At 38.1% G+C, this 25,754-nt stretch overlaps 1 protein-coding gene across 2 annotated transcripts in view; it reads right to left on the minus strand.

The window, feature by feature from the left end:
• Window positions 1-25,754, minus strand: part of LOC121511196 (chromodomain Y-like protein 2) — a 75,668-nt gene that overhangs the window by 34,427 nt on the left and 15,487 nt on the right. For both annotated transcript variants that reach the window (XM_041789797.1, XM_041789804.1), the window contains exon 2: window positions 4,858-5,458. In XM_041789797.1, coding sequence (XP_041645731.1) covers window positions 4,858-5,458 — 601 coding nt within the window. The remainder of the gene's footprint in view (window positions 1-4,857; window positions 5,459-25,754) is intronic.

Raw genomic sequence — 25,754 nt, forward strand, 5'->3', positions numbered from 1 at the left:
TGCAAAAGGAGGTGTTAGGTAGGCTTTTATATTAGAAGGTTAGATTGGGACAAACAATGGCTCATAACCGTCTAATGGGGGCCGAAGGGTCACTAATGGTGGAAGACCTGATGTAATAGTGCTTTCAAAGATTTCTTCTACTTTTAAGTTCAAGTTTTTGTATATCCCATATTATTTAAATGCAAAGAAGGATGAGTAAATGTGAGCTGTACAATAACATGCCAAAAAATAAAGTGGTTAAAAAGAGAAGCTGATGTCCTAGCGGTTATGTTGCACCCCGCGTACAGAGGCTATAGTCTTCCAAATGAGCGGTTCACATACAATTTAGATTCTCCTCTCTTTCCCTGATTTCCTACTCTATTCACCGTCCTGTCAAAAAGTAAAATTCCCAAAACAAATCTTTGAAATCATTAAAAAAAATACAATGTTGTTGTGTTGAATGTGTTATTGAGATGACATATTGAAACCAGTCTAATTATTAACTACGGCGGAGCAGGCCCTGGACTGTGACCCTGGAGTGAATTTCAAAGGTTTTATCAGCCTCTCCTGCAGTAAAGAGCCACAGAGGAAGGTTAAAGAGCTGTGTGTCAGCATAAGACTACTGTATAAAATACAGCCTACTAAAATATACTGTATCTATCTTTACAAGGCACACAACCCATCATGTAAGAGGAAATACTCATCATGGAAAAATGATTTTATACACCCTATAATAAAGATAACAGCAGGATACCTAAACAGAAACCCCTCTATGTGCTAACAGCCTGCTATATTAGGGACGGTAGTACCTGTGTTATTCATATTCATGAAGAAAAGTTCACACTCCAATACACTTTCCATTAGACACAAACAGATACATCTGCACGGCTGATGTGAACCATTCGATATTTTTAGCTTATCACTGATCTATCAGGGGCCTGTAGACAGCATGCAGAATAAAATAATGCAGCACAACAGGGGAGATTTATTTCAAGTCATTTAGACACAGTGTTTGTATAACATAGATGGTTTATGACCTGCTGATCAGGCTCAAGTGACATTTTATTCCCCATGACATTAAATCCACAAGATTTTCATTTAAATACGTATCCATAAAGACACTATCAAGTTTGAATGAAGTGACTTAACAGCAACTCAGCCTGTGGATTCAAAGTGAAAGCCTCTGCGTTTGCAGTATCACAAATTTGCTGTCTAGAATGACATTTCCTGGAAATGTTATAGTGTATGTTGGATCCAGTGGTTCAATTTTCATCTGCTTGTGGTTGCTCCACAAGAGAAGGCAGACAAAGCTAATGCAAAAGATTCACTCAACTCATTTTGGTGTGCTTTTTCTGTTGTGTAATCCATTATCATCAGATGAAATGTTCTGTGTTCTTTATAGTTTTAAAAACATCTGAACTTGTTCTATTTATGGTATTGAAATTAAGTCATTCAAATCATATTAATTAAAAAAAAATGCTGTACTTTTCAAATAACTTAACACTGAATGTTCATGGGCAGCATCTTTTTGACACTTTTCATTGGTTTAAAATTTGTTAAAACCCACTGACAGAGTCAAAGGGTGACCAGCAGTGCTGACTTATAAACAAAGGACTCCATCCAATAATAACAGTTTTCCATGAGGAGTTTTTATCAGATAAGAATCACCGTTTCTGTTTCATGGATACATCTTACTTGTATAATTTGCAAACTTTGTTGAAACACGCCAACAGGAAAATGTGTTTGGCACGTCTGGATGCGACCTACAGTCGCTCCACCATCCTTGATTAAAGTGAGCTCTCTTTCAAGCACTTCTCTATGCTCCTGTTAAACAACATAACACAGGAGATGTGTCACACGTTGGTGTAAGAAATCCTGGTTTATTTGCTGTTATTTGTTGGTTGAAGTTGGCAGTGTTGCATAAACATGTTTGAATATGTCTGTCTCCACGCAGCCAAACAGTTTTTGATGCTTTAAATCTCCACAATTAAGTGTGCACTCTAAAACTTTGTAAATAAGTCAAAAGGCTTTAAAGCTCCCCTTATTGTCTTGTTTGCCTATATATGCACAGAGATGCTGAGCTCATATGCAGTTATTTGGGGAAAAACCACCCCTTCCCATGCAAATTGGCTTTAATGCATGACGACGGCAATAGCACGCCTTAAATAGACTAAAGATTAGTCTACTGTCTGTGAGGGCTGATGGAAGTGTGCTGCCATTTTTTTATGATGCACCAACTCACCCCAGATTAGGAAACAGTTCCCCCTCTGAATGACTTTCATATAAAGGATGATAAATGATGTGTAAATAAGGTTGGTAAATATTACTCTGACATTGCTATTACTAAACCACAACCAGGAGTTAAATCAGACTGTGGCTCCCAGCTGCTTTCTTATGCATGTGTGGCATCGTCATGCTTAACGAGGATGTGAGTGTTGCGGTTTAGAGTTTCCCTTTATTCATGGAGGAAACTTTGTCAAGGTGGTGCTTAAGGGAACACATTAGTATCGCCATTCCTCTAATTAAACATGCTGTCTGGCATTCTGAATTTTAAACATGGATTGTTGGAATCCATGCATGATGTGGGTGGGATTGGACAGTCCTCTTACAGGTGTGTGCGGGATTGTATGGCACACGTTACTGGAGTGGATGGTAATGACAAGAAATCCAGCAGGACTGAGATTAAGAAAAGCATCCCACAGCGTTCTAGTCTAGTCTAGTCTAGGGGAGAAAAGCTGTTAAAAACTTGTTCGCAGAAAGCTGTTTTGAATGAATAGAGTCCTCAAGAAAAACAAGAAGTAAACAGCAGAGATGGGCGGAGCTAAGCAGTGCTGGTTCTACTCATCGTACTGTGTTACTGTTTTGATAGAATCCCCTGGTGGCAGAATTTTACATACCGTGGGTTCAAGTTTATATTTTTTTCTGTATTACTTTTTTGCTAAATTATATTTTAAAAAAAGCAAACATGTTGTGCATCTATTGTCTCAGTTGACCAGCATATTTGTTAGCTCACTCAAGGTTCATCAGCAAACTTGACACGGCTGAGTCTCTCTCCAAATTTGTGAATATTCCCTTCTGTATCAAATACTTTAAAATCAAGTGAAAAAGGTGTGTGTTTTATACCTATTTTCTTGTGTAAAAAGTTGGCCATGTCCTGCAAACTGATGTGACCAATTTTCCAGGTGAAACACATGCCATAAAAGTGAAGCCAACACCATAACACACTCTATGAACCTACTTTAAAAATGTGTCCTCATCTGTTGTGTAAAGTGCAAGCACTCGCTCCGCTGCTCAAAACATGCTGGGATATAATGATGCACACCAATTTTTAAGGCTGTTTTCTCTTGTTAGGTCATAATTCTGCATATAAAGATAAAGAGTGTACTGTACTCTTTAATTAAACTGAACAAATGACCAGGGGAGGTGGGCGTGTGACAAGCTGAGTCTGCACCTCATAACTGTCAGTGCAGTATGAGCTCATCTACTCTACATGTAGCCAGCAGGATTGCAAACTCAGACAGTACTGAAAGAGATATGTGGAAGCTGCACAGGTGCACCTCCAAAAATGAGAGTACATGTAAAAGTTTTTTCCTGTCATTTACTTCAAAAAGTTAAACTTTACAAATTCTAGATTATTCTCATACAAAGTAAAATATTCCAAACCTTTTTTTTTGTTTTGCTTTAATCTTAATTATTACAGCTCACAAAAATCTAAAATTCACTAACTCAAAATATTAGAATATAGTGGAAAAGTCCAATTTGTCTTCATTCTCTCACCCTGGTTAAGTTCACAACCACAATCATGGGAAAGACTGCTGACTTAACAGAAGACACTCACTGACACCCTCCACAAGGAGTGGTTCAAAGTCCTGTTTTCAGATAAAACTCAATTTTGAATTTCATTTAGATATCAAGGTCCAAGAGTCTAGGGGAAGATCTGAGAGGCACATCCAAGGAGTCTGAAGTCCAGTGTTTTCAGTTTCCACAGTCAGTGATGGTTTGTGCTGCCATGTCATCTACCAGCTGTCTACCAGGAGATTTTAAAGCTCTTCATGCTTCCAACTGCTAAGAAGCTATATGGAGATACCGATTTCCTCTCCCAGCATAATGAGCATGAGCATAATTTTCCAGGTCAACATTTCTGTATCATGAATCCTTTTATGGACTTGTGTTTTGTCATAACTTTTTCATGTTATTCTATTTTTTAGATGCACCTTTATGTTGTAGACTTTACTTAATACAATTAAAATCTTTGCACGGGAAGACGGTGTAAAACCTTTTTATGCTCAGAGAGAACCTTTAAAAAAGACTAGATGTTAAAAATCAATGTGACTTCAGCTGTGATTTTACAGAGCTCAGTATCAGAACAGCTGTTTCTAAAATAATAAAGGGAACTAAACTACTTATGAGTTTGAGTGACGATTTTCTACAAACCTGTTCCCAAAATGATTGGACATTGTCTAAATGGACATAAACAGAGTGTAATTGTTTGCAAATATTAATAACTCATATTTAATGGAAAATAGCACAAAAACAACCCAACTAATGTTAAAAATGTTTTTTTTTTTTGTATTTTTGGAAAATGACGTGCCAGCAACATGACCCTGTCTGACTCTCAACCAAATTTAATTTGGCACATTATTTTCCAAAAACCTTAAATTTTCAGATTAAAAATTTGATATTTTGTCTTTGTGCTATGTAAATTAAACACATTTTCAATGTTGCAAAAATTACTTTTTTAAATGTTATTTCCTCTTTACAAATGTCCAAGCTTTTTATAAAATGGGGTCATACTTCTGTGAATAACCCAGTACCATTATAATCAAACTGTGAAATCCTTATCAGCCTTTTCCAACTTCATTAAAATGCTTTACTTACCTAGCTCAGTGCTGAACTGCTGTTTAGTATTATCCATGTCTCCTAGTTCTCCATCCACTCTGTCCATGGGCGGTCGATGTGATCTCGCTGCTGATCTGTACACCAGAGGCTCCATCTCTCCGTTCTGGAGTCCATTATGAGAAACCCTCAGTGGAGGGACAAAGTGAGGCCCGCCCTGAGGAGGAGCCTTGTATGTCATGGCTTTGCTTATCCTGTCTCCTAAAGCATGTTTCCCAGGTCCCACACCCACCTTCTTGTGCTTCTGAGTGGGTCCTGACCCTCCACCACCGATACCTAAAACAGACCCCACTCTGACTCCAACAGCCGGCCCAAAAGTCCTTTTCTTTTTCCTGGCTTCAGACCGAGCTCTGGGGTTTTCTGAGGCTGACTGATGGCTGGGCTCCTGGCGACTTTTGGGAGCTTTTGGTCGTTTGTGTGAGTGCAGTCTCATCAAGCTGTTGAACTGGTCGATAAATTCCTCACAGTGCAGAAGGTGGTGTTCTGGCTCCCATGTGTCCTCTTTACTTCCATAGCCTTTCCACCTGATCAGGTACTCCCACTTACCCTTCTTGTTCCGCCTCTTGTCCACGATCCGCTCCACCTGAGGGAAGAAGAACACGGGGGACAGACCATTAGACAGAATATATATCTGTCTTTCATCCATACAAAGCACTGCTGTGTTAGTGTAAAATATATCCACATATTGCTACTGTGCTACTGAAGTGAAAAAGCAAAGGGATAAACCTGTTTAAAAGAATTTGAAATGAAAAATAATGAATCTGTTCAGCTTCTGAAGCAGTGCAACAGTTCAGCATCAGTTTCTACCACATTAACAGATTGGGGTTTATTTGATCGAATGTTTGCCTTAATTATTTCATCATGGTTCTAAAGGTTAATGCCTGATGAAGCAATCATGTTTAGAGTTCTAATATGCTTTTATTTTAATAGAAAATGTCTGACAGAAGTTAACCCTTTAAAGCCTGAATACACAAATTATAGCCAGAAAATTCTCATTTTTGGAACTGAAATGTTTATTTCACTTTCTACTGAAATCCAATAAAACATCTAAATTTCCATAAAATTTAACATATATATTTTTTGTATTTCATTTGACACATTAGGTGATACTCCACTTGAGGGCATTTATATAATTTATCAGATGGTATTCAGAATTTTTTAGTAATTTATTGATTATATTGATTAGATAGAGGTATCTAAAAGGTATATAAAAGTATGTATCAAAAATGATACAACAGGCTTTAAGGAGTTAACAAAGAAAGCTAAGAAGAGTTCAGTTGTAAAGTTGGACTGGGTGGTATCCAATTTTAAATACTGTCAGACGTTTCCCAAATTTTTCAGCAGTTTACGACTTTACCATCATTTGATCAAAAAACAAATTATACAAAAATCAGCTCAGACCAAGCACATGACAACGTGCAGTATGCACAACAGGGAGCAGAGTGTGTAACTTTACATGAGCTTTGTTCAGTCTTTTGAGAAAAATGCTCCTTTAACCAAGTCTTAAATAACAATGAGGACTTAAGAATGTATTACAGGGGTGCTGGAAGTGACTGATATGTGTTTACACCCTTCACTGGTTAACAGAGCTACATCTGTAGAAAGGATCGATGACATTTTGTCTCCTTTTCCTCTCCCTCTGGGTGCAGTGTGCTCTGTTTTAGTCTCTCCCCCACATAAATGCTATCTATAAAAATTACTATCAAGGACTGTTATCAGACTAGATCTGATAAAATAAAGTGATGTTTCATGTGCCATGAAAAGATAAAGTTCAGTACAAATATTTTTTAATTATTGTATTTTGCATGGTTATACTGGCTATGTTCTGTTATGGTTTGCTTTACAAACACTAGACTGCATCCAGTACATTTGTATTCATGTCTGTGGGCTTCGCAGCAGAATTTGTTTTCTCTGCTCTGTCTAAAGAGATGATAAAATATCACTGTGTGTATTGGATAAGACCTGCAAGACATCTCAATAGCTGCACAATGAGGGCACGCTCCGTCCTGCTGTGACTTGAGCTTATATCTAATTTCTCTAGGGCTGACACCTTCCAGTCAGTTGGTCAACTGGTCCATTAGCTCTCATCCAACCAAGACAATGTTGGTTGGATGATCGTGTGTGCATACCTACCAGTTATTTTTCCCAGGTTTCTCCTGTAATTATGGCCCATCTCCTGCCTACCTCCTGTTTTGTAATTTTTTTTCTGGGAAACTTTTCATGTATGTTTCTCTGAGGACCTTAAAAATGCCAGATTGTGTAGAAATCGCATAAAATATACACAATCCATATCAACATGAAATTTCACCCCCACTGCCCCCTGTGACCCGGTAACCCACAACCAGACGTAAGGAGCGAGCTGAACTCTGCACGAGTAAACAAACGAGATTACAGCTGCATCACGGAGCAAAATGCCAGGACAGCGCTCTGCTACCATTTTTTATTCACTCTTCTCTTTTTATGTTAAAATCTGGATAATCAAAAATAAAGTAGAAAATTTCTGTGACTTGCAGAGCCATTATTTGACTGTGAATGATGACAGCAATGTTACAATTCAGAATTCATGTGGGAGGGGAAGTCAGACATGTAGGTATTCAAATAAAATAGGCCTAACTGTTTTTTCTTCCCACAAAAAAAAAACCCCAAAAACAATTTAATGACAAATTAGGTTATAAAAATACACCTGACTACATAAAAGAAAGTGTAAAACCTTAACATTTTCTGGGGGAGGACCCCCAAACACCTCTCTCAAAGAAATGTTTGTCCCTATTTTAAAACCCAAATATTGGCAGATAAGGTGTGCATGTGAGTACGAAACAGCAGGAGAGCAGAGTTGACTGAACGAGAGACACACAGCAGGAGAGAAAACAAAATAAAAACATTTTTAAACTGTGCATTACTGTAGACTGCATTACAACAGGCAGTGCCTTGTGCGGGGTTAGTATGTCTATAGTGAGTCCCTATTTTGATAGGTTTGTTCCTGCACAAATTAGGCCTCTGAAAGCATTTATTCCGACTAAACATGCACACATTGCACAGCAGATTTTTCATGTCAGTAATTAAAAGGATACTGTCCTTATTAATCATGCTACAGCATTGGCCCTGTTAACAAAAGTACCTATAACTGATATTTGCAGTGAACACTAAAGATCGTCAGAGGAACTCCCCCGTCACTACAACACCTTTACAAGTGTGCCTAAAAATATACTTTAAAAAGCATGCAACAAATGCAGTTAAATAAATTAGTGGTCTAATTTCTGACCATTGCAATTAAGGCTTTAAAGCTGACAGCACTAATAAAATCACACTGCTGAGTAGGGGTGTGACCAGATCAAAACGTCACGAGATGTCTCATCGAGGTGAAAATCATCTCGCGAAATCAACATTGCACAGACACCAGGAGCAGCAGCTCTCCTGACAGAAAACAATACCTAAATGGAAGTTATAAAAAGATCAGAAAGATGCCCTGGACAGTTTAAAATTGTTGGTGGGTGAGCTAATGAAGAAACGGAGCTGATCCGTGACCCATTCAGTCACCGCTTCTTCCCCGGCCCCTCCTCCCCCTCCATCAGCTGTTGGCTGTGCGTATCATCAATCAGAGGCTTAACCTGTCTAGCGCAGCGGGCCACTGTATACTGCAGTGGTAAACTGATCAAAACAAAGTCTGTTTGAGCGCCATAGAGTCCATTGTTAGCTCCAAAAAGTGAAGTTCTAGCCCTAGTTAAACGCACCCTGTTTGTTGTCTGACAGCAGGCAGAGCAGAGACACACTCACTCACTAGCACACACACATTAACACACACTCATCTGTGCATCGTCTTCAACACTGTCAAAGCTCTTATTACAAAAAAAGACCACAAATGATAAAATAAGCTATTTCTCTAAATTACTGTAAAAACAAATGTGTTATTGTCAGAAATATTTCTTTTGCATTTTAAATATGGATGTCCTTAAAGAGGATGACAAATAATTTGATTTTACTGATGCAGCTTTTTATATCTAGGTCTGTTGTAAATATTTTTTAAATTACTTTCAATATAATTGAAATGCTTTTATTATTATTATCATTATTGAAGCAACGAGTGCATAGTGTAGTAAAATAAAGATGTAGACTATTAAAATGAAAGGTTTGATAAAAAGCATTAAAGCATTAAAATGTACAGTTAGAGTCAGAGTTAGACAAGATAAACTGTGTGCAAGCATTGATAGCCTATTCAGTACAAGAGGAGTTTAAACATTTCTGAACAGACCTGAATGCTTCGACATTATGACTTTCAGCTGTATAAAGGACATATTTTCCACTCATATATTTTTCCAAAAATAAGTGTAAAATCTCGTCTTGTCTCATAGGCCCAAATCTCGTCTCATCTCGTCTCGTGAGATAAGCACCTCGTCACACCCTTACTGCTGGGTGCATGTTGCAGTTTAGTATTACATTCCAGAGATGTTGCCAGGGGGAGTCAAATCTTTGAAAAGGGCCATTTTGTGACACATGTCAGCTTGAAGATAAGGGCTAATTCCTGCAAAAGAAAGATAAGAGGCCAGAGAGACTTAAGATGAGCTTCGGGCTGTTATGAAGACACCTTCAAAAAAGGCTTTTCAAGGTCACACCAAACTATAAATGAGGTTTATAATCATATTAGATTGCAAATTGTTGCCATCAAATAATAAATAGGGTTAAACATTTAAAAAATTACCAAAGATCTGCAGTTTTTATAGATTTTTAAGGTGTTATACAAAAGTGTATGTCTGTCCTCCTCTTACAGACATTGGTGGATTATTAACACACTGATGTCAGTTTAAAGAGTTAAAAGTAAGTCTGGGTTCTTGCAAAATAAATAAGGGAGTGATATATTTATTTTAAGTCTAACAGATGTAATGTTCACTGACAACACTGTGTGTGTGTGGGTGTGTGTGTGTGTGTGTGTGAGGAACTAATCAACCAAATAATGATCCTGTTTGTGTCATCAGTTTGCTTTTCATTTTGATTACATTCATCCTGATTTGCATTTTATGATGTGTTGAAAGGGCTTAAGGTGATAAAACTGGGCCTTAAATACCGGCTGAACATTTTATGTCAATGCATATGTGCACTGCCACCAGATACTGTTTATCTGACAGGTGGGCAGGATGTTAACTCTCATAGCAGTGGGACAAATTTTGTGTTTGAATGGCAAAGGCTGTACACAAAACAGTGATTTTATCTGAATTTGTCTAGCCTAAACTGACCTTTTGCTGCTTTTAAATATTCTAAAATTTGGATGACTTACAAATTGTCTGTGTAGGTTCTCATTCATCTAGGTCATGGTTAATCAAAGCTTAATCCAAAGGGGAACTGGACTCGACTGAGGCTTTTAAATATGATCCACCTCTCCTCCAGTTTTCTTCAGTTTTGGAGAACAGGTAAACCGTCTTCAAGAGCCTCAACCAAGTTCAGTTCCCGTTTGGTTTACAACTAAAACAAAACAAAGAAACATACTGAATTTTTTTTTATTTTTATTTTTTATCTTATTATTATTACTTCCGCCAAGGAGGTTATGTGATCGGCAGGGTTTGTTAGTTTGTTAGTTAGTTTGTTACATAACTCAAAAAGTTATGGACTGATTTTGATGAAATTTTCAGGAAATGTCAGAAATGGCATAAGGAAGGACTGATTAGATTTTGGGTGTGATCTGGATCACCGTCTGGATCCAGGAATTTTTTAAAGGATTCTTTACTATTAGGAGATATGGCTATGGCAGAGGTCTGCGCTCTTCGAGTGCTTTTCTAGTTTTTTTTTTTTTTTTTTTCATGTGTTAGTCTTATTGTTTTATCTAATTAATCAGATTTATTTTTTCATTATAAATTGATTATTTGCGGAATAATTAAATATGCTAATTTACATTATGTGTGAATATTTAATGCATTTCTATTTTTTATACTGCTTTTGCAGTTACTGATCTGTTCATGCCAATAATGAAAACTGAAATTGAATTGAAAAACCTGGTAGCTTTACAGCTTTGTAAATAGCTTCAGAGGACTGAGTGCTTGATCCTGGTTTACAAACTGAACCTGTTGGCTTCTACACAAAGCTTTAACTTGGACAAGGATGCCAGTTCCAGTGTCTACAGATGTTGTGTGTCTGTCCACATTATGTGTTCAAACTATTTCAGAAATAGTAACAGCTGATCAAAGAATAGGAAAACTCCCCTAATAAGCACCAGCCAAGAAATAGCTACTGATCAGCACAGAAAGACCGATGCAAATGTAAACAAACACACACAGGGTCACTCATAGAGGTGCCAGAGGTGTCTTCAACCCTCATCCCTAGAGAATAGTCAGCTCTTTTCCATTCGAGAAAGACCTGGCCCAGCTGCCTCCTAAAGACTATAAACACATGATCTAACAACATCAGCAACACAAGCCAACAACAATTAAAGTTAACTATATTGAGTGACTCATAAATCAAGTTATTCCAATCATTGCTCTCTGTCCATGCCCACAACTACCCAGGCAGACAGAACATGCTTGAGTGGTGGAGATACATTCATCATTTTTTCAGGAGCTGATGAAAAGAGTGGTGAATGAGCCAGCCAGCTGGGTTAACTTTCTAATTTCTAGAGTTTAGGCTGACCCACAATGATAGATATTACAAATCTTAAAGGCCACATATGCTGACAAATGATGAGGATAAATTTAACAGTATTGGTCCTTTAGTGTGTGTTAGGGGTGTCCCTATCTAAAGATTTACACAGTCAAATCTGATCAGTCAGTGTTAATATACCAAGGCAGGGTTCTAGTCATGATTTATTTAGAGAAAACAGGCAAATCCATGTTATAAAAGACATTCAACATGCCTGTTTGGCTGGAATAGAATTATTTTGTTTCATAGGCAGGGGTTCAAATATGCCTCTTAATGTTTTTTAAGAAGGACTTAAAAATGCGACAAAAAGTCACTAAAGAGCCGATTAAGGAGCAGCAGCTTGAGGACTTCAACGTTATAGTAAAAAAATAAAAAATAAAGAAAACATGACCAACAACAGGCAGAAGTGTTGATTAGAACTTTTGACTACTTCTTACTGAAACTTCAAAAAGTTAAGAAAAATTCTTTGGATGAAGTTGTGGAGATGGTATGAACACAGGCTTAACATGTTGGTCAGAGAACCTATGACTGAACAAAGAAAATGCAGACATACAGAAGCCTTGGGAGGACATGAATGCAAACAGTTTCTATTACTCTGTTAAACATCTTTACTTAATCCTGCTGTTTCAACATATTTCACATTAGATTATATCACTCTTAAGACACCTTACAGCAAAGAAACATCCAGAAGGATAATGTCTATAATCATCATAAATTAGGACAATGCTTGGGTTTGTAAATGGGCCCAAAATTATCCCAATTATTATCCCATTTAGGCGTGGACAGTACAGATAGAGAAGGGATGTGTTACTCAGCAGTCAATAATGGGCATCATTCACCAACTATTCCAGGAAGAAAATCTCAAATTATTTCTTTTCTGGGATTCATTCTTGTCAAGAAACAGTCAGTAGGGATGTTCTGATACCATTTTTTCCTTCCCGATATGATTCTAAAACCAAGGTGTTGGGTATCTGCCGATACCGAGTACTGATCTGATACCAGTCTGAACTTTCTGAACTGACTGTTCAGACTAGACATCTATTTAAGACCTATATTTGACTCAGAACATGGCTCAACACATAGAACGGTCAATGTACAGCTTCTCTGTGACCCTAAAGTTGTTTTCCTGCTGCAGTTTTGCTGCTAAATATCAAAATAACAATAATACAGGGGGCTGCTTCACAGACTCTCTCTATGTCTCCCTTTTTTTCAATACAAACTTTATTGCACTTTTCTAAATACAATATAAAAACTTAAAACTTGCATATTAACAATTGTTGTATACAGATATGTACTTAATGTATACAGTTGTATAAAGCATCCATTGTATTGAACTCTATCTCTCCTTTCTGCTATTTTGGGCAGCATCATGTGATTACAGAACAGCCTGCTATTGGCTGACAGACAGTCATAGAGAGTAACAATATGGCGGTTAGCATTCAAGCTAGTGGTAAAAAAATAATCGTAATTTAATTAAAATGGATAAAAAGACGTTAAATATGAATTCCAGGCTCGCTGAAAATGTTGCCGCGCGGGATTCAAGGGCATCAGTAGTATCAATGGGATGGCACAATGGCTAGCTTCAAGAGGAAAACAAGTGAGAGGCACGATTTATGGTTCAAAAATTATTTCACTTTTTATAAACTGTGTCACTTCATGTCTTGTACGACAGCGTGGGTCTGAAAGGCGTTTTTTAAAAATCACATTCAGAGAAAAACTGTCGTGCAGCCACCGTTCTCTGTTGCTGCAGCGGATCCCTTGGTTCTTCTTTGCTGCGCTAAAAACCGAAGCCTGTTCATACAACGGCAGCGAAGAAGAAATGATTTACGGTTTACAGTGCTAACATTTAGCATGGCTAAACGAAGCAAAATATAAGTTTAAACCAAACAGTATTGGATAGGTGCATAAACTCGTGTACTTGCCGATATCAATACCTGCATTTTAAGCAGTATCGGACGTATTTACAATACTGGTATCGGAATCAGATCCTTACAGTCAGTGCTAGTAACCTCAGCTGAAATGATTGGAAACAATGTTTTCATTAAAAGTGCATTTAAAACCTGACACGCTGGATGGATTTGTTTCACACATCCATCTGGGAAAGCTTCAATAGGAAACGTTTGAGAAAAGGCAAAGGCTTTGAAAAAAACCTTGGAGTATGATTGGGTGAACGTTCTGTCTTTCACATCTCTGCGGGCCAATCAGAGCAGCAAAACACGTGACGTAGCTGCTATTGAGCTGCACATGTGCAGCTACTGACGAATGACGCGAAACATAGCCACTGCAGACATGTAAGTACTGGACTTTTGTCATTTCTGAAAAGAAAACAACTCACTGCTGTTCTTTGTTCTTCTTTTAAAGAAGAAATGTTGTCAAGTTCTGATAAAACTGGCGCTCTAGCAGCACCCATGCTAATGTCTTCCTCCATAACTGCACCAGCCTTTGCTGCTGCTTGTTTATGTCACGACTCTGCTGCGCCTGAAAGCACTGCCCCTCGTCGCTGATTGGTCCTGCCACTTTCTATCCGGGCCCAAACAATTCAAATGGGAGCCTTGCAAGATGGATTCGCCAGTGAAAAACATGGAATGGGCGTATCCATCTGCTTTGCAAGGTTAGTGCATTTATGTTATTAAATACATTTACTAAATATGTGATTAAATAAAGTCAGCTTTTATTTTAATAATTTAATGCTTGGTCTAAAATGAAAATTGTTGAACTCTGAAGAAAAACAAAACATTTGGTTCAGAATTTCTTAATAATGGAATGAAAACGTATTCACAATAATGAGGAGCTGCCTTTATATACAGATATTTGATGATAAACTTGTCACATGTTGGATTATTTTACAGTAGCAGCTTTCAGAATTAATGTAGTCCTTCGGCCAAATCATAATACTGTATTTCCAAAATAAAACATGACTTCATCTATTCATCTATTTCCCTATGTTGGAGCCTAATGCCTCAATTGGAATAAAGACATGTTTATTTTCATTTGTCTACACTCAGTTCCTCATAATGACAAAGTGTAAAAATGATTTAAGAGTTCTTTGCAAATTTATCAAAAACAAAAAACTGAAATATCACATTGACAAAGGTATTCAGATGCTTTGTGAAATCTCTTCAAACTTAGCTCAGGTTTCTCCCATTTCTCTCAATCTTTGCTGAGATGTTTCTACACCTTGTTTGGAGTCCACCTGTGGACATGATTTGGAAAGGCACACACCTCTCTATAGAAGGCCTCACAGCTGACAACGCAGATCAGAGCTGCATATCAAAGCTCAGAGAGGCACAGATCTGGGGAAGGCTACATAAATAATTTCTGTTGCACTGAAGGTTCCCAAGAGCACAATGACCTCCATAATTCTCCAGTGGTAGAAGTTTGGCACAACCAGAACTCTTCCAAGAGCTGGCCGCCCAGCCTACCTAAACGTAGTGTTTAGAGTGTTATCATTTTGGTGTTTTTATTTCCACATCCCCGATGTCTCTCTACTTCCTCATTTAATCCTGTGTGGCTACTGTGTATGCACACGGCCCTGCAGTCTCATGCCCTTATATGGACATTACAGGGATGCTTCTCTAGGTGAAATAGGAAAAGCATGCACAAGCTTCAGACTAATGAAGATACAACATTTAACAGTTTAAGAACACAGACGTGAACGACTGGGCAGTTTAAGAACAGCATCATGAATCTGCCTGGGACTTTTCTGAGAATCTTCTTAAGAACAAATGTAAGAACATCCTAAATAGTTCTACATGCACACCAGAACAAAACAAAACAAAGATTCACTTCTTTGTCCAAATTAACTATAATGCAAGGGAACAAGGCAAGAAATTGAAAAGTTCAAAAGCACCGATCCTTATTACAGGTACTAAAGTGATAAATCTATTCCAACTAATCACTTCCCCTCTCTCTCACCCCCACCAATCCCACTCACCAGACCTAAGACAGATACAGCAGAAAGCTGTTCAACATGAGTCTGGGAATCTTGAGGTTTCTGCCTGTTAAAAAAAAAAAAAAAAAAAAAAGTTTTCTCTGGCTCCTCTTACTTTTGTGAATGTTGCCAAGTGCTTTGCTAAAGGTGGATTAATGTTGGGTCTTGTTAAATAACAGAGTACAGTCTAAACCTGCTCTTTTTGCTAAGTATCTTGGGATAATATTTATTTTAGCTGGCACTACAGGATCTGTAAGATTCACCTATTCTCACAATTTACATAAACGCATCATTGCACCAGTCTATTTAATGTCAGAAATGTAACAAATGTGCAGGTTTGGAAGACTGGATCACTGCCTAACAGAGAGCCCCATTTATGCCAAAACATGAGCTGTTAAATTAACAAGTCAAAAAAGTCATGCACACACATTTCTTCTTAAGCTTTAGTAGTAATGTGTTAAACAATACTAACAGGACATTTGGCAGCAGCCTGGTTCTTGGGCAAAAAGACTGATGGGAAATGGTTGAAAGGTGCCATCAGAGACTTTTACAGCTGTGGTTATAACCACTCATCATGTCAGATGTGCTGTGCACATTAACAGGAATAAACAGCCTTTGATGGGTGAGCTGCAGGGGTGTCACAGAAATGGAGAGACGATCAGGTTGCTCATAGTCCCAAACAATGTCGCACTTAAAGCACTGCAGGGAGAGACATAAGCCGAGAACAGAAAGAGGCAAGGAAAAGTGTGGGGTAAACTTGTGTACACAGACCCCAGAGGTTTAGAAACACTTGTTGCTAAAGTATGAGCTGGCACAGAGAGAGTACATGTGGGGGATTCAAATCCTTGTAACAGCAACTAAAAGGTTCTGTGTACATTACATGCTGTGTATAAATCCTGACAAACCACCAACAAAAATGTTGACATAAGGACCAAACTGAACCCATCTGCAAAACGTTGTTTGTTGTTTCTGTGTGGAACAACTTGTGCCGGGTAACTGAAAAGGTAAATCTTCTCTTTTTCATCCTCATATTGGGTTGGCTAACAAACATGACAGCCAGCTGGGGGGTTTACTTACAAACTGAGATTAGAGGTTAATCAGATCTGTTGAGCCCTAGGTCGGAGTTTTCTGTGCTGCAAGGCCAGCTGTCTTTTAACCTGGCTAGCACCATGGTATCTGACCATATAGTTCTAACATGCTTAGTACCAGGTTATGTTCAAAGTTATGGCTTTAAATCAGCTAAAGTGTGACATTATGTCGATTAAAATTTGATAACATATCTTACTACTATAATTGGTCTGTGTCTGTCTGTGCGTCTGCCTCAATTTGCACACCACACTGTTGTTCCAGTTGTCCTTGATACCTCCCTATGAACCATCCAGACCACTCAGGTCATCTGGTGCAGATCTGCTCTGTATCCCTAGAGTCAGAACTAAACATGGAGAATCAGTGTTCAGTTACTATGCTCCATATATCTGGAACAAACTCCCAGAAAACATCAGGTCTGCTGAAAGTCTGAGCTTTTTTAAATCAAGGTTGAGGACACACCTGTTCACTGCTGCCTTTGACTAAAAAATTTATCACTTTTCAAATTTTCTATTTTCGCTCAAACTCTGCACTGTAAGTTTTATATGTGTGTTTTTATTTTTGGGGGGTTTTATGTGCTGTTTTTATCACCTTTTACATTCTTCTTTTAAATTGTTTTAAGTTAAGAGCTTGGAGCTCAGATAAGAATCTGGAATTGGCCAGAAACGTGAAATTGTCTGGGACAGAATTCGGTCTCCAGACCAAGGTTGAGAGGAACCCAGGTTTTTATCTTTTGTGGATCTTATTTGCTGTTTTTAATCGCCTTTTACATGTTTCGTTTAAAATTTTTCCATTGTGTTTCTTTTTTTCCCTTTGTCAATGTATTTTAATGTCCTGTGTGAAGCACTTTGAATTGCCTTGTTGCTGAAATGTGCTATACAAATAAACTTGCCTTGCCTCTCAGAAGACTTCTCAGATGTACTGGTGGGCAGGTCACAACTTGTCCACGAGAGCGTTTTGAAGTTGTTGGATTGTGTATTTGATGAGATTGATGAGGGAAAGCAAAAATTACATCTGTTAACATAGCGTTAGCTGTGCAGCTGGTTTAACGGTCCCCCCAGATCTAGAAACAGCTTGCACCGACAACTAAAGGAACGAACCTATTACTAAGACTATAGGAATTATGGCAATGGGTGAATTTGCCAAAATGTTGAAGTATCCCTTTAAAAGCTGATTCTACAATTAAGGCAGATAATAAAACTGACTTTTCTTTATTCTCAATTTTATAAAAGAATTTAATTTGGATTTTGTAGTTGTTTCCATGTACTTATTATGGTGTGAAAGGCTAGCAGACCCAATAAAAGTTCATGGTTATTCCACTGAAATCATGTGTCATTGTAAAGTTTAAGGGTTGTACTTTTTGTTCGCTGTAGAAATAAATAAGGTCATAGCATTAACAGTTTGTTGGAAGACAGTTTCTACTAGTCAGCACAGTATTTTTGGCTGTATCTCCCCCTCAGTGCAGTTGTTTTTTTTTCACTACAATAACTTTTACATTTTCATCATCACTTCTCATAAAGTCAGTGTGACAGAAGCAGACAGCTGCTGGTTGTTCCTTATGCAGAGGGAGCATCAAATGACCTGCTTAAACCCCTTTTTATGAGAGCGTGTACACAGCCTGAAGCAGAAAGCCTGAGGTAACAGAGAAAGTTCATAACCAGCTTCATGATACCAAATATCAACTGGAGTCTAAGAAAGCCTAGGTTTGTTGAGCTTGCTTCATGGTATATCCTCAAACTCAAGTCAAGCTCTTCTTTCAGGGGAAAACTGACTTTTACATGACATCACCTGAAAAACGTCATTTTGATGCTGAAAGAAAAAAGCCAAAATTCACATTATGGCAATAAAAAAAAAAAATATATATATATATATATATATATATTATATAGATATTTGAAGAGATTAATCACACGATGGTTATAGAAAACTAAAGTTCTGCATTCTTAATTTACCACTACACAAGGCCAGACCCCCCCCACCCCCCACCCCCACCCCCCCCCACCCCACACACACACACACACACACCCCTTCATATTTCCTCCTTAGACCATAAATGCCAGGAAAGACATACAGTTGAAATCATTTGGGGAAAGTCCTTCTTTTTATGTAGAGATAACATTTTTAGAGTGGACAGGAGACTGAAATGGTGAGAAACAGATGCTTTTATAGCTTTGTGGAGACATACTCATCCGCCCACTCCAACAAGCCAGAGTATTCCAGCAAGTTCAGAAACTGCAGCACTGTAGTCCACTGAAATGACAACAAGCTACACCACTGAAAACACTGTCCAATACAATGATCATTCACATCACAGAGTGAATATCAGACTCCAAATCCACTTTGATTTAATCTCATCAATATAAATGCTCAGCAAAGTTATAGTAGGCCTGTAGCACCCTATAATGTAATAATTTCCTGATAATGTAATAACGCCTGATAATGTAATAAAAATTTGCCCCAATTCAATCGAAAATGTAATAAAACCCAATAATGTAATAACTTAACCAGTAATGTGATAAAATATCCTGACTGATATTGTAATAATATTTTTTTCAAACCTGATAATGTAATACTTGACAGATAATTTAATAAATATGTTCATTTTCAGGCCAGAGTTCTACATTCTGTGTTTTAAGGAATCTAAGAATGTTATATACACTGGATTTGAAACAACAGAAAGACTATTTGGTTAAATTGCAGACCTTGAGTACCATACAGCGCACATGTGCAAATACTCAGGGACATGCAACTACATCCTGGTCTTACTGAGCGGGTGATGGACTTACCTCCTTGGGAGACCAGAATTCCAGCTCAGATAAGCTTCTGAGCAGCACTGGAGACCCCAGGTAACTCTTCCCTAAACGTACCTCTTCACTTCACAGATTTCCAACAAATCACTACCTCATGAAAGCAACCACAATCCAACAAAACAACTTTCAGTAACACTTCATTTGAGGATGGTATAAGCATTCATAACACCTTCATTCACATTACATGAGACCTGACATAAATACAGGCCTGCATATCCACTCATAAATGCTTATTAAATCACTTTCAATGTCAAGTGACATAGTGGTCAGCTGACATACTGTCATACTTATAGTATATTGTGAGGTTTACCTGTATAAGACAGTCAGCTCTTTTACAGTCCAACAGGAAGTTCAGCTTCTATGTGGTTAACGCTGTAACAACTGGTTATTATGGTACTACATTACTAGTAAACAACATTATGATGAGTAGCTTACAGAACAGCTCATGAACATTAAGGGGGCATCAAGTCAGCTAAAATAGGTAGACTAGTAGTATGAATGTCTTTGGAAGCATCAGACTAATTAACAGTGGTTCATTTAACTTACTGTAAACCAAATATAAATTATAGAGGTTGGACATCTCACCAATAACAACTAATAACATAACCAGTTAGTCCAACAGTTTCAAAGGAAACATATGCGAGGTGGTAATTCATTCAAACAATATAACTCAACCTTTAGAAACCCAGCTTTGAAGTGTGAGCTTTTGGGAGACTAGTTAGAGTTCACTTTACATCACATCGCTTACACTCGCAATGCTGAAACAGTCATTTAACAGTATCCATGTTCATCAACAATCTATTTCCAGTATATATCTTTGTAGTACCGTAATAACCAGTTGTTACAGCGTTGAAGCTGAACTTCCTGTTGGACTGTGAAAGAGCTGACTGTCTTGTACAGGTAAATCTCATAATATACTATGACAGTATGTCAGCTGACCACTATGTCACTTGACATAGAGTAAGATGTCAACTTGACATTGAAAGTGATTTAATAAGCATTTATGAGTGGATATGTAGGCCTGTATTTATGTCAGGTCTCATGTAATGTGTATGTAGGTGTTATGAATGCTTATACCATCCTCAAATGAAGTGTTACTGAAAGTTGTTTTGTTGGATTGTGGTTGCTTTCATGAGGTAGTGATTTGTTGGAAATCTGTGAAGTAAAGAGGTATGTTTAGGGAAGAGTTACCTGGGGTCTCCAGTGCTGCTCAGAAGCTTATCTGAGCTTGAATTCTGGTCTCACAAGGAGGTAAGTCCATCACCCACTCATAGTAGTAATAATCTTTCTGTTGTTTCAAATCCAGTGTATATAACATTCTTAGATTCCTTAAAACACAGAATGTAGAACTCTGGCCTGAAAATGAACATATTTATTAAATTATCTGTCAAGTATTACATTATCAGGTTTGAAAAAAATGTTATTACAATATCATTCAGGATATGTTATTACATTATTGGTTAAGTTATTACATTATTGGGTTTTATTACATTTTCAACTGAGTTAAGGGCAAATTTTATTACATTATCAGGCGTTATTACATTATCAGGAAATTATTACATTATAGGGTGCTACAAGGCCCAAGGCCATTTCACATTTTACTTTACAATAAAGTGACCACAGCTATCACATGTATGGTAGGTAAATGATAGATGAGTTTCTTATCTAAAATATGACGCCAATCATTCTAATGTAAGAAAATAATTTACTCACTCCCACAACTTCTCAATAACCCTGTTTACATCTGCAATACTTCTTCAAACCAAATAACACTGTTCTGACTGGGGATTCTAAATATACTGTTTACATGTGCGCTCGATAACGGCATGTGTATACATCCATCCAACATTTAGTCAGAATCAGAGTAATTACACATCTACAGAGCTATCCCACTGGTTTGAACTGTCAGAAACTGTAGTAGAGGCTCTTTCTTCCTGTTAAAACAATAAAGAACATGCTCTGACTGACATTAAACTTATTCCTGTTCAGTATTAACTCATCAACCAAGTGGTGTACATTGGTTTCCTTTGGGAATTAAGGATTGTTTTCTGTCTCCATGCTGGCAAAAGCCAGGGGTCAGAGGCATTATGTTGTGTTGTATGTGCTTAAAAACATCTTCATTAATCTGCCCTGTGCATCCTTTTGAATCAGATATCTCAAGAATGCTTTAATGGACTCAGACTCAGGTGTGAAGTGATTAGACTTTGGAGGTAAAAAAAAATCAGGGGTTAAGTTAATTTGGCCTGTTCATCCTTGGCTTGTGAACCTAGTATCTCGAGAATGCTGTGAGATTGCCTTCAGACTTTGTACAAATGTCCACTCTGACTCCAAAATAAACCACTCAGAATTTGAGGGTCAAAGATCAAGATCACTAAGCCTTGTATTCATCCTGGGCGTTTTAACATGTTATCCACAAATGTCTCTTCTGACTGTAGGAAAAACTGATTATGTTTTGGAGGTCACAGGTTGAAGGTAAATGTCCTCTTGTTGCTAGAATATGATGTCAAGGAGGCTTTGAGGGATTTTCTGTTAACTTTGCAAAAATAAGGGGTAGATTAAGATATATATAAAGATATTTGGCATGTGGCCACTTATCGGCATCAGCATGTTATTTTACCAATAATTGGTAAAATAATCAATAAAAAAGTGGTTCCACTGTCTTCCCCTCTGGCTTTAATTTCAATCTTCACAGTCTCAACAAATGTCCTGTATGTAACACAATCTGACTGGCTAGAGGTCACATAAATTTCTGTGGCTTACTCAGCTGACTGACTCTGCCCCTAACCACGCCCCTCTCAGGAAATGGATGTGGCTTAATGGATGGGGCTCTCCTGATCCTCCTCTTAGCTGGCAGCTGAGAGGAAGATCAGGAGAGGAGGGTGGAAATTTCTTCCAAGCGGGGAGGGCCAACTGAGTCTGGGGGTGGTGCTAACTCCCCACATGACATCATGGGGGGAAAATCTGAGAACGGCTTGTTTCAGCACACATTTTGTGGGGGGGGGGGGGGGATTCTGGTACTTGAAGGGATTGTGGACAGGTCAGGGGCACATATTTCTGTTAGAAAAGCCTGAAAAAGGGATTTTTGCATATGTCAACTTTAAGACCTGATGCAGCGATTGCGTACATATTACTTTAAGACTGGATGAGATGCTGACACGACAAAAAACTTTTGCGTATACTCCTGAAATCGTCTCCGTGTGGACAGGGCCTGAGTGGGGGAGAGAGAGCTGCTTGTGTGTGAGGGGGAGGGGCCAGGCACTCAGGCCGAGTTCAGCAGGGACACACACACAGAAACAGAGCGACAAAATCCCAGCACAGCAAAAAGTTAATATATCGACTACATATTGGCCGATGTTGATTAATCTGTGACACGTTATAATTGTCCCGATTAATCATCCCGCCAATCAATCGTCCCACCGATCAATCGGTCGGGCTCTAGTGGCTATCATCTCTGCTATTGGAGAAAATCTGTTGGAGATAGGCAGGTGCATATGCATGTAGACATCAGAGTTAAACCAGACACACACACATCAGTGGGGATCACTTGGTCTTTTAGTCAGTTGGAGTCAGCCCATCACAGTTAAGGTTAGGTCAAGGATCATTGTTCATATCCATCTCCCTCCTGAAGCTAGGTGACATCAGTTTGAATGATATCCTGTGAAGGCATTATGTGTTGTGTAGTCACACAGTTAGTAACTGAACTACACTGCTGAATTGACTCTCCTTGATGTCTATCATTGGCATAAACTGAAACATTACAGATTCATTGTCACGGGTAATAAGACTGAAGGCTAGCTCAGAGGGAAATGTGTTTCTATCCCTGTCTAACAAACCCTTTTTTCAACGGCATAAGAGGAGGGAGTTTTGCTGCAAATGCAATAACAACACCTTTTTAATTCTTTCAAGTTTAAAGGTTCTTTCTTCCTCCATTCATGTTAGAAACTGAAAGTTTCTTTTCTTCTCTTCTAAAGATGTCACTACAATAGTTCATTAATGATCCTGGACTTTCACAGTGAGAATATTCAGCAGTCACTTTACTACCTTACAGTAACCTTTGCTTTGTTACTGGCAAACTCTTTTAGGTATAGAGGGAGATAAATGCAAATGACTCATCACAATACACTATAAATGGTAAACTGCACAATAGATAAGATGGAAATCCAACTGACATCATCTACTATAAATCAAGTTTTGATTATTATACTGAAGTCAACTTTCAGTTTTTGCTTTCAATATTTTCTACTTTACTGGATTCAATCAGAGATCTCACAGAAGCCTCATTCTGTGAAAAGCCTCATTCAATGAAAACATATTCTCTATTTTTTGTAATTCTAAAAAAAATGTTGGACAAGAAAAGGAGGATTTTTTTAACAAGTTTTTCTAACAGATATATTGAAAATACGCTCATCATTTTCATAGAAATTTAGATTGACAGGTGCTTTACGTTTACAGTGCCTATTAAAAAAATAATTCACCCCTTGGATTATTTATCCTTTTATTGATTTCATAAATCAACCACGGTCAATAACATTTTTTTTTTCTTTTCTTTTTTTTTTTTTTTTTACAAAAAACTCTTGTTACATGCTCGTTAGGTTACTTGCTGACTCTAAAATTGGTCGTAGGTGTGAATGTGAGAGTGCCTGGTTGTCTGTCTCTACATGTCAGGCCTGTGATTGACTGGCGACCAGTCCAGGGTGTACCTGCCTTTTGCACAATGACAGCTAGGATAGGCTCCAGTCCCCCCATGACCCCCATTGGGATAAGCAGTATGGAGAATGGATGGATGGATGGAAAAACTCTTAAATGTCAAAGTGAAAAACAGATTTCAACAAAGTGATGTCAATTAGATGACACATGTAATACAAAACAAGTGAATGCATAAATATTCACTCCCATCAAGTCAGTATTTAGATGCACCTTTGGCTGCAATCCCAGCACTGAGTCTGTGTGGATAGGTCACAGTCAGGCTTTCACATCTGGACTCTGCAATTTTACTCCATTCAGGTGTGGGAATTAGGCGTCAACAGCTGTTTTTAAGTCAAAGCACAAATTCTCCATTGGTTTGAGGTCGGGGCTTTGACTCAGCCACTTCAGAACATTCACCTTGTTGTCTTTAAACCATTTCTGTATAGCTTTCACTGCATGCTTAGGGCCACTTTTTTGCTGGATAAATCTCCTAAACCATAGTTCTCTTGCAGACTGAATAAGATCGTCCTCCAGGATCTTCCTATATTTTGCCACATTCATTTTACCCTCTACCTTTACTATGGGGGATGGTGTGTTTGTGGTGATGTTCAGTGGTTGGAGTCTGCCTATTGCAGGGTCTTGTCTGATTGCCAGAAAGCACTATATTGGTCTCATCAGCTCAGTTAACTTTCTTCCATTTGACCATGCAATCTCCCACGTCTTTTGGCATAATTCAATGCATGTTTTCTTCAACAGTGGCTCTTACTTTGTCACCCCTCCATAGAGCTTTGGCTGGTGAAGAACTCAGGCAACAGTTGTTGTATGCAGTCGATCCCATCTCAGGTGCTGAAGGTTGTAACTCCTTGAGAGTAGTCATAGGTGTCTTGGTGGCCTTCCTTCTTCTTAGTCTTCAACTTACACAATCACACAGTTTGTGAGGATGACCTGGGTTTAACTGATCTCCAGAGGATGTCTAGTTCCTTGGAAATATTTTTGTATCTATTCCCTGACTTTATGATATGAATCATAACCTCTTCTCTGAGTTGCTTGGAGTGTTCTTTTGACTTCATGGTGTAATGGTAGTGAGGACTACTGAGTAACCAGTGACTGGACCTTCTAGACACAGGTGTCTTTATACTAAAATTACTTGAGACACATTCACTGCACTCAGGTGATCCACATTTTAATTGTGAGATTACTAGCACCAGTTGGCAGGACCTCTGCTGAATTAAGTCAGTCACTTCAAAGGGGGTGAAGATTTATGCAATCACTTATTTTACTTCACATATTTGTTTTCAACTCATTTTACTTTGAAGGAATCTGTTTTCACTATGACATTTAAGAGGTTTGGGGTTTTTGTAAAAAAAAGAATAAAATAAACAATGGAAAAATAATGCAAAATAAATAATGCATGTGAACACCTCAATCTGACTCAAACTGGTGGGTGTTTCTGCTTCACAGTTCCCATGCTGGACTGTGACCTGCTGACATGTTTGCTGATTGTTTGGTATGTGATGTATGTGGTCTAATTAGTCAATCTGAAAAACGTTCCAACATTGACTCAAAGGTGCACACCGCTACCTATCACAACAGGTAGGCCATCCTTCCATCAATAAATCATTCTCTCCTGGTGCTTGTATACTGGGATAAGGACAGCAGTGTCCTAACTGAGTTTTAACCATGGCTGGACTTAACTGTACATGCACTGTGCAACTGTTTAACATACTGACATGACATGCCATACA

Source organism: Cheilinus undulatus, linkage group 1 (assembly GCF_018320785.1).
Source record: "Cheilinus undulatus linkage group 1, ASM1832078v1, whole genome shotgun sequence".
Lineage (NCBI taxonomy): Eukaryota > Metazoa > Chordata > Actinopteri > Labriformes > Labridae > Cheilinus > Cheilinus undulatus.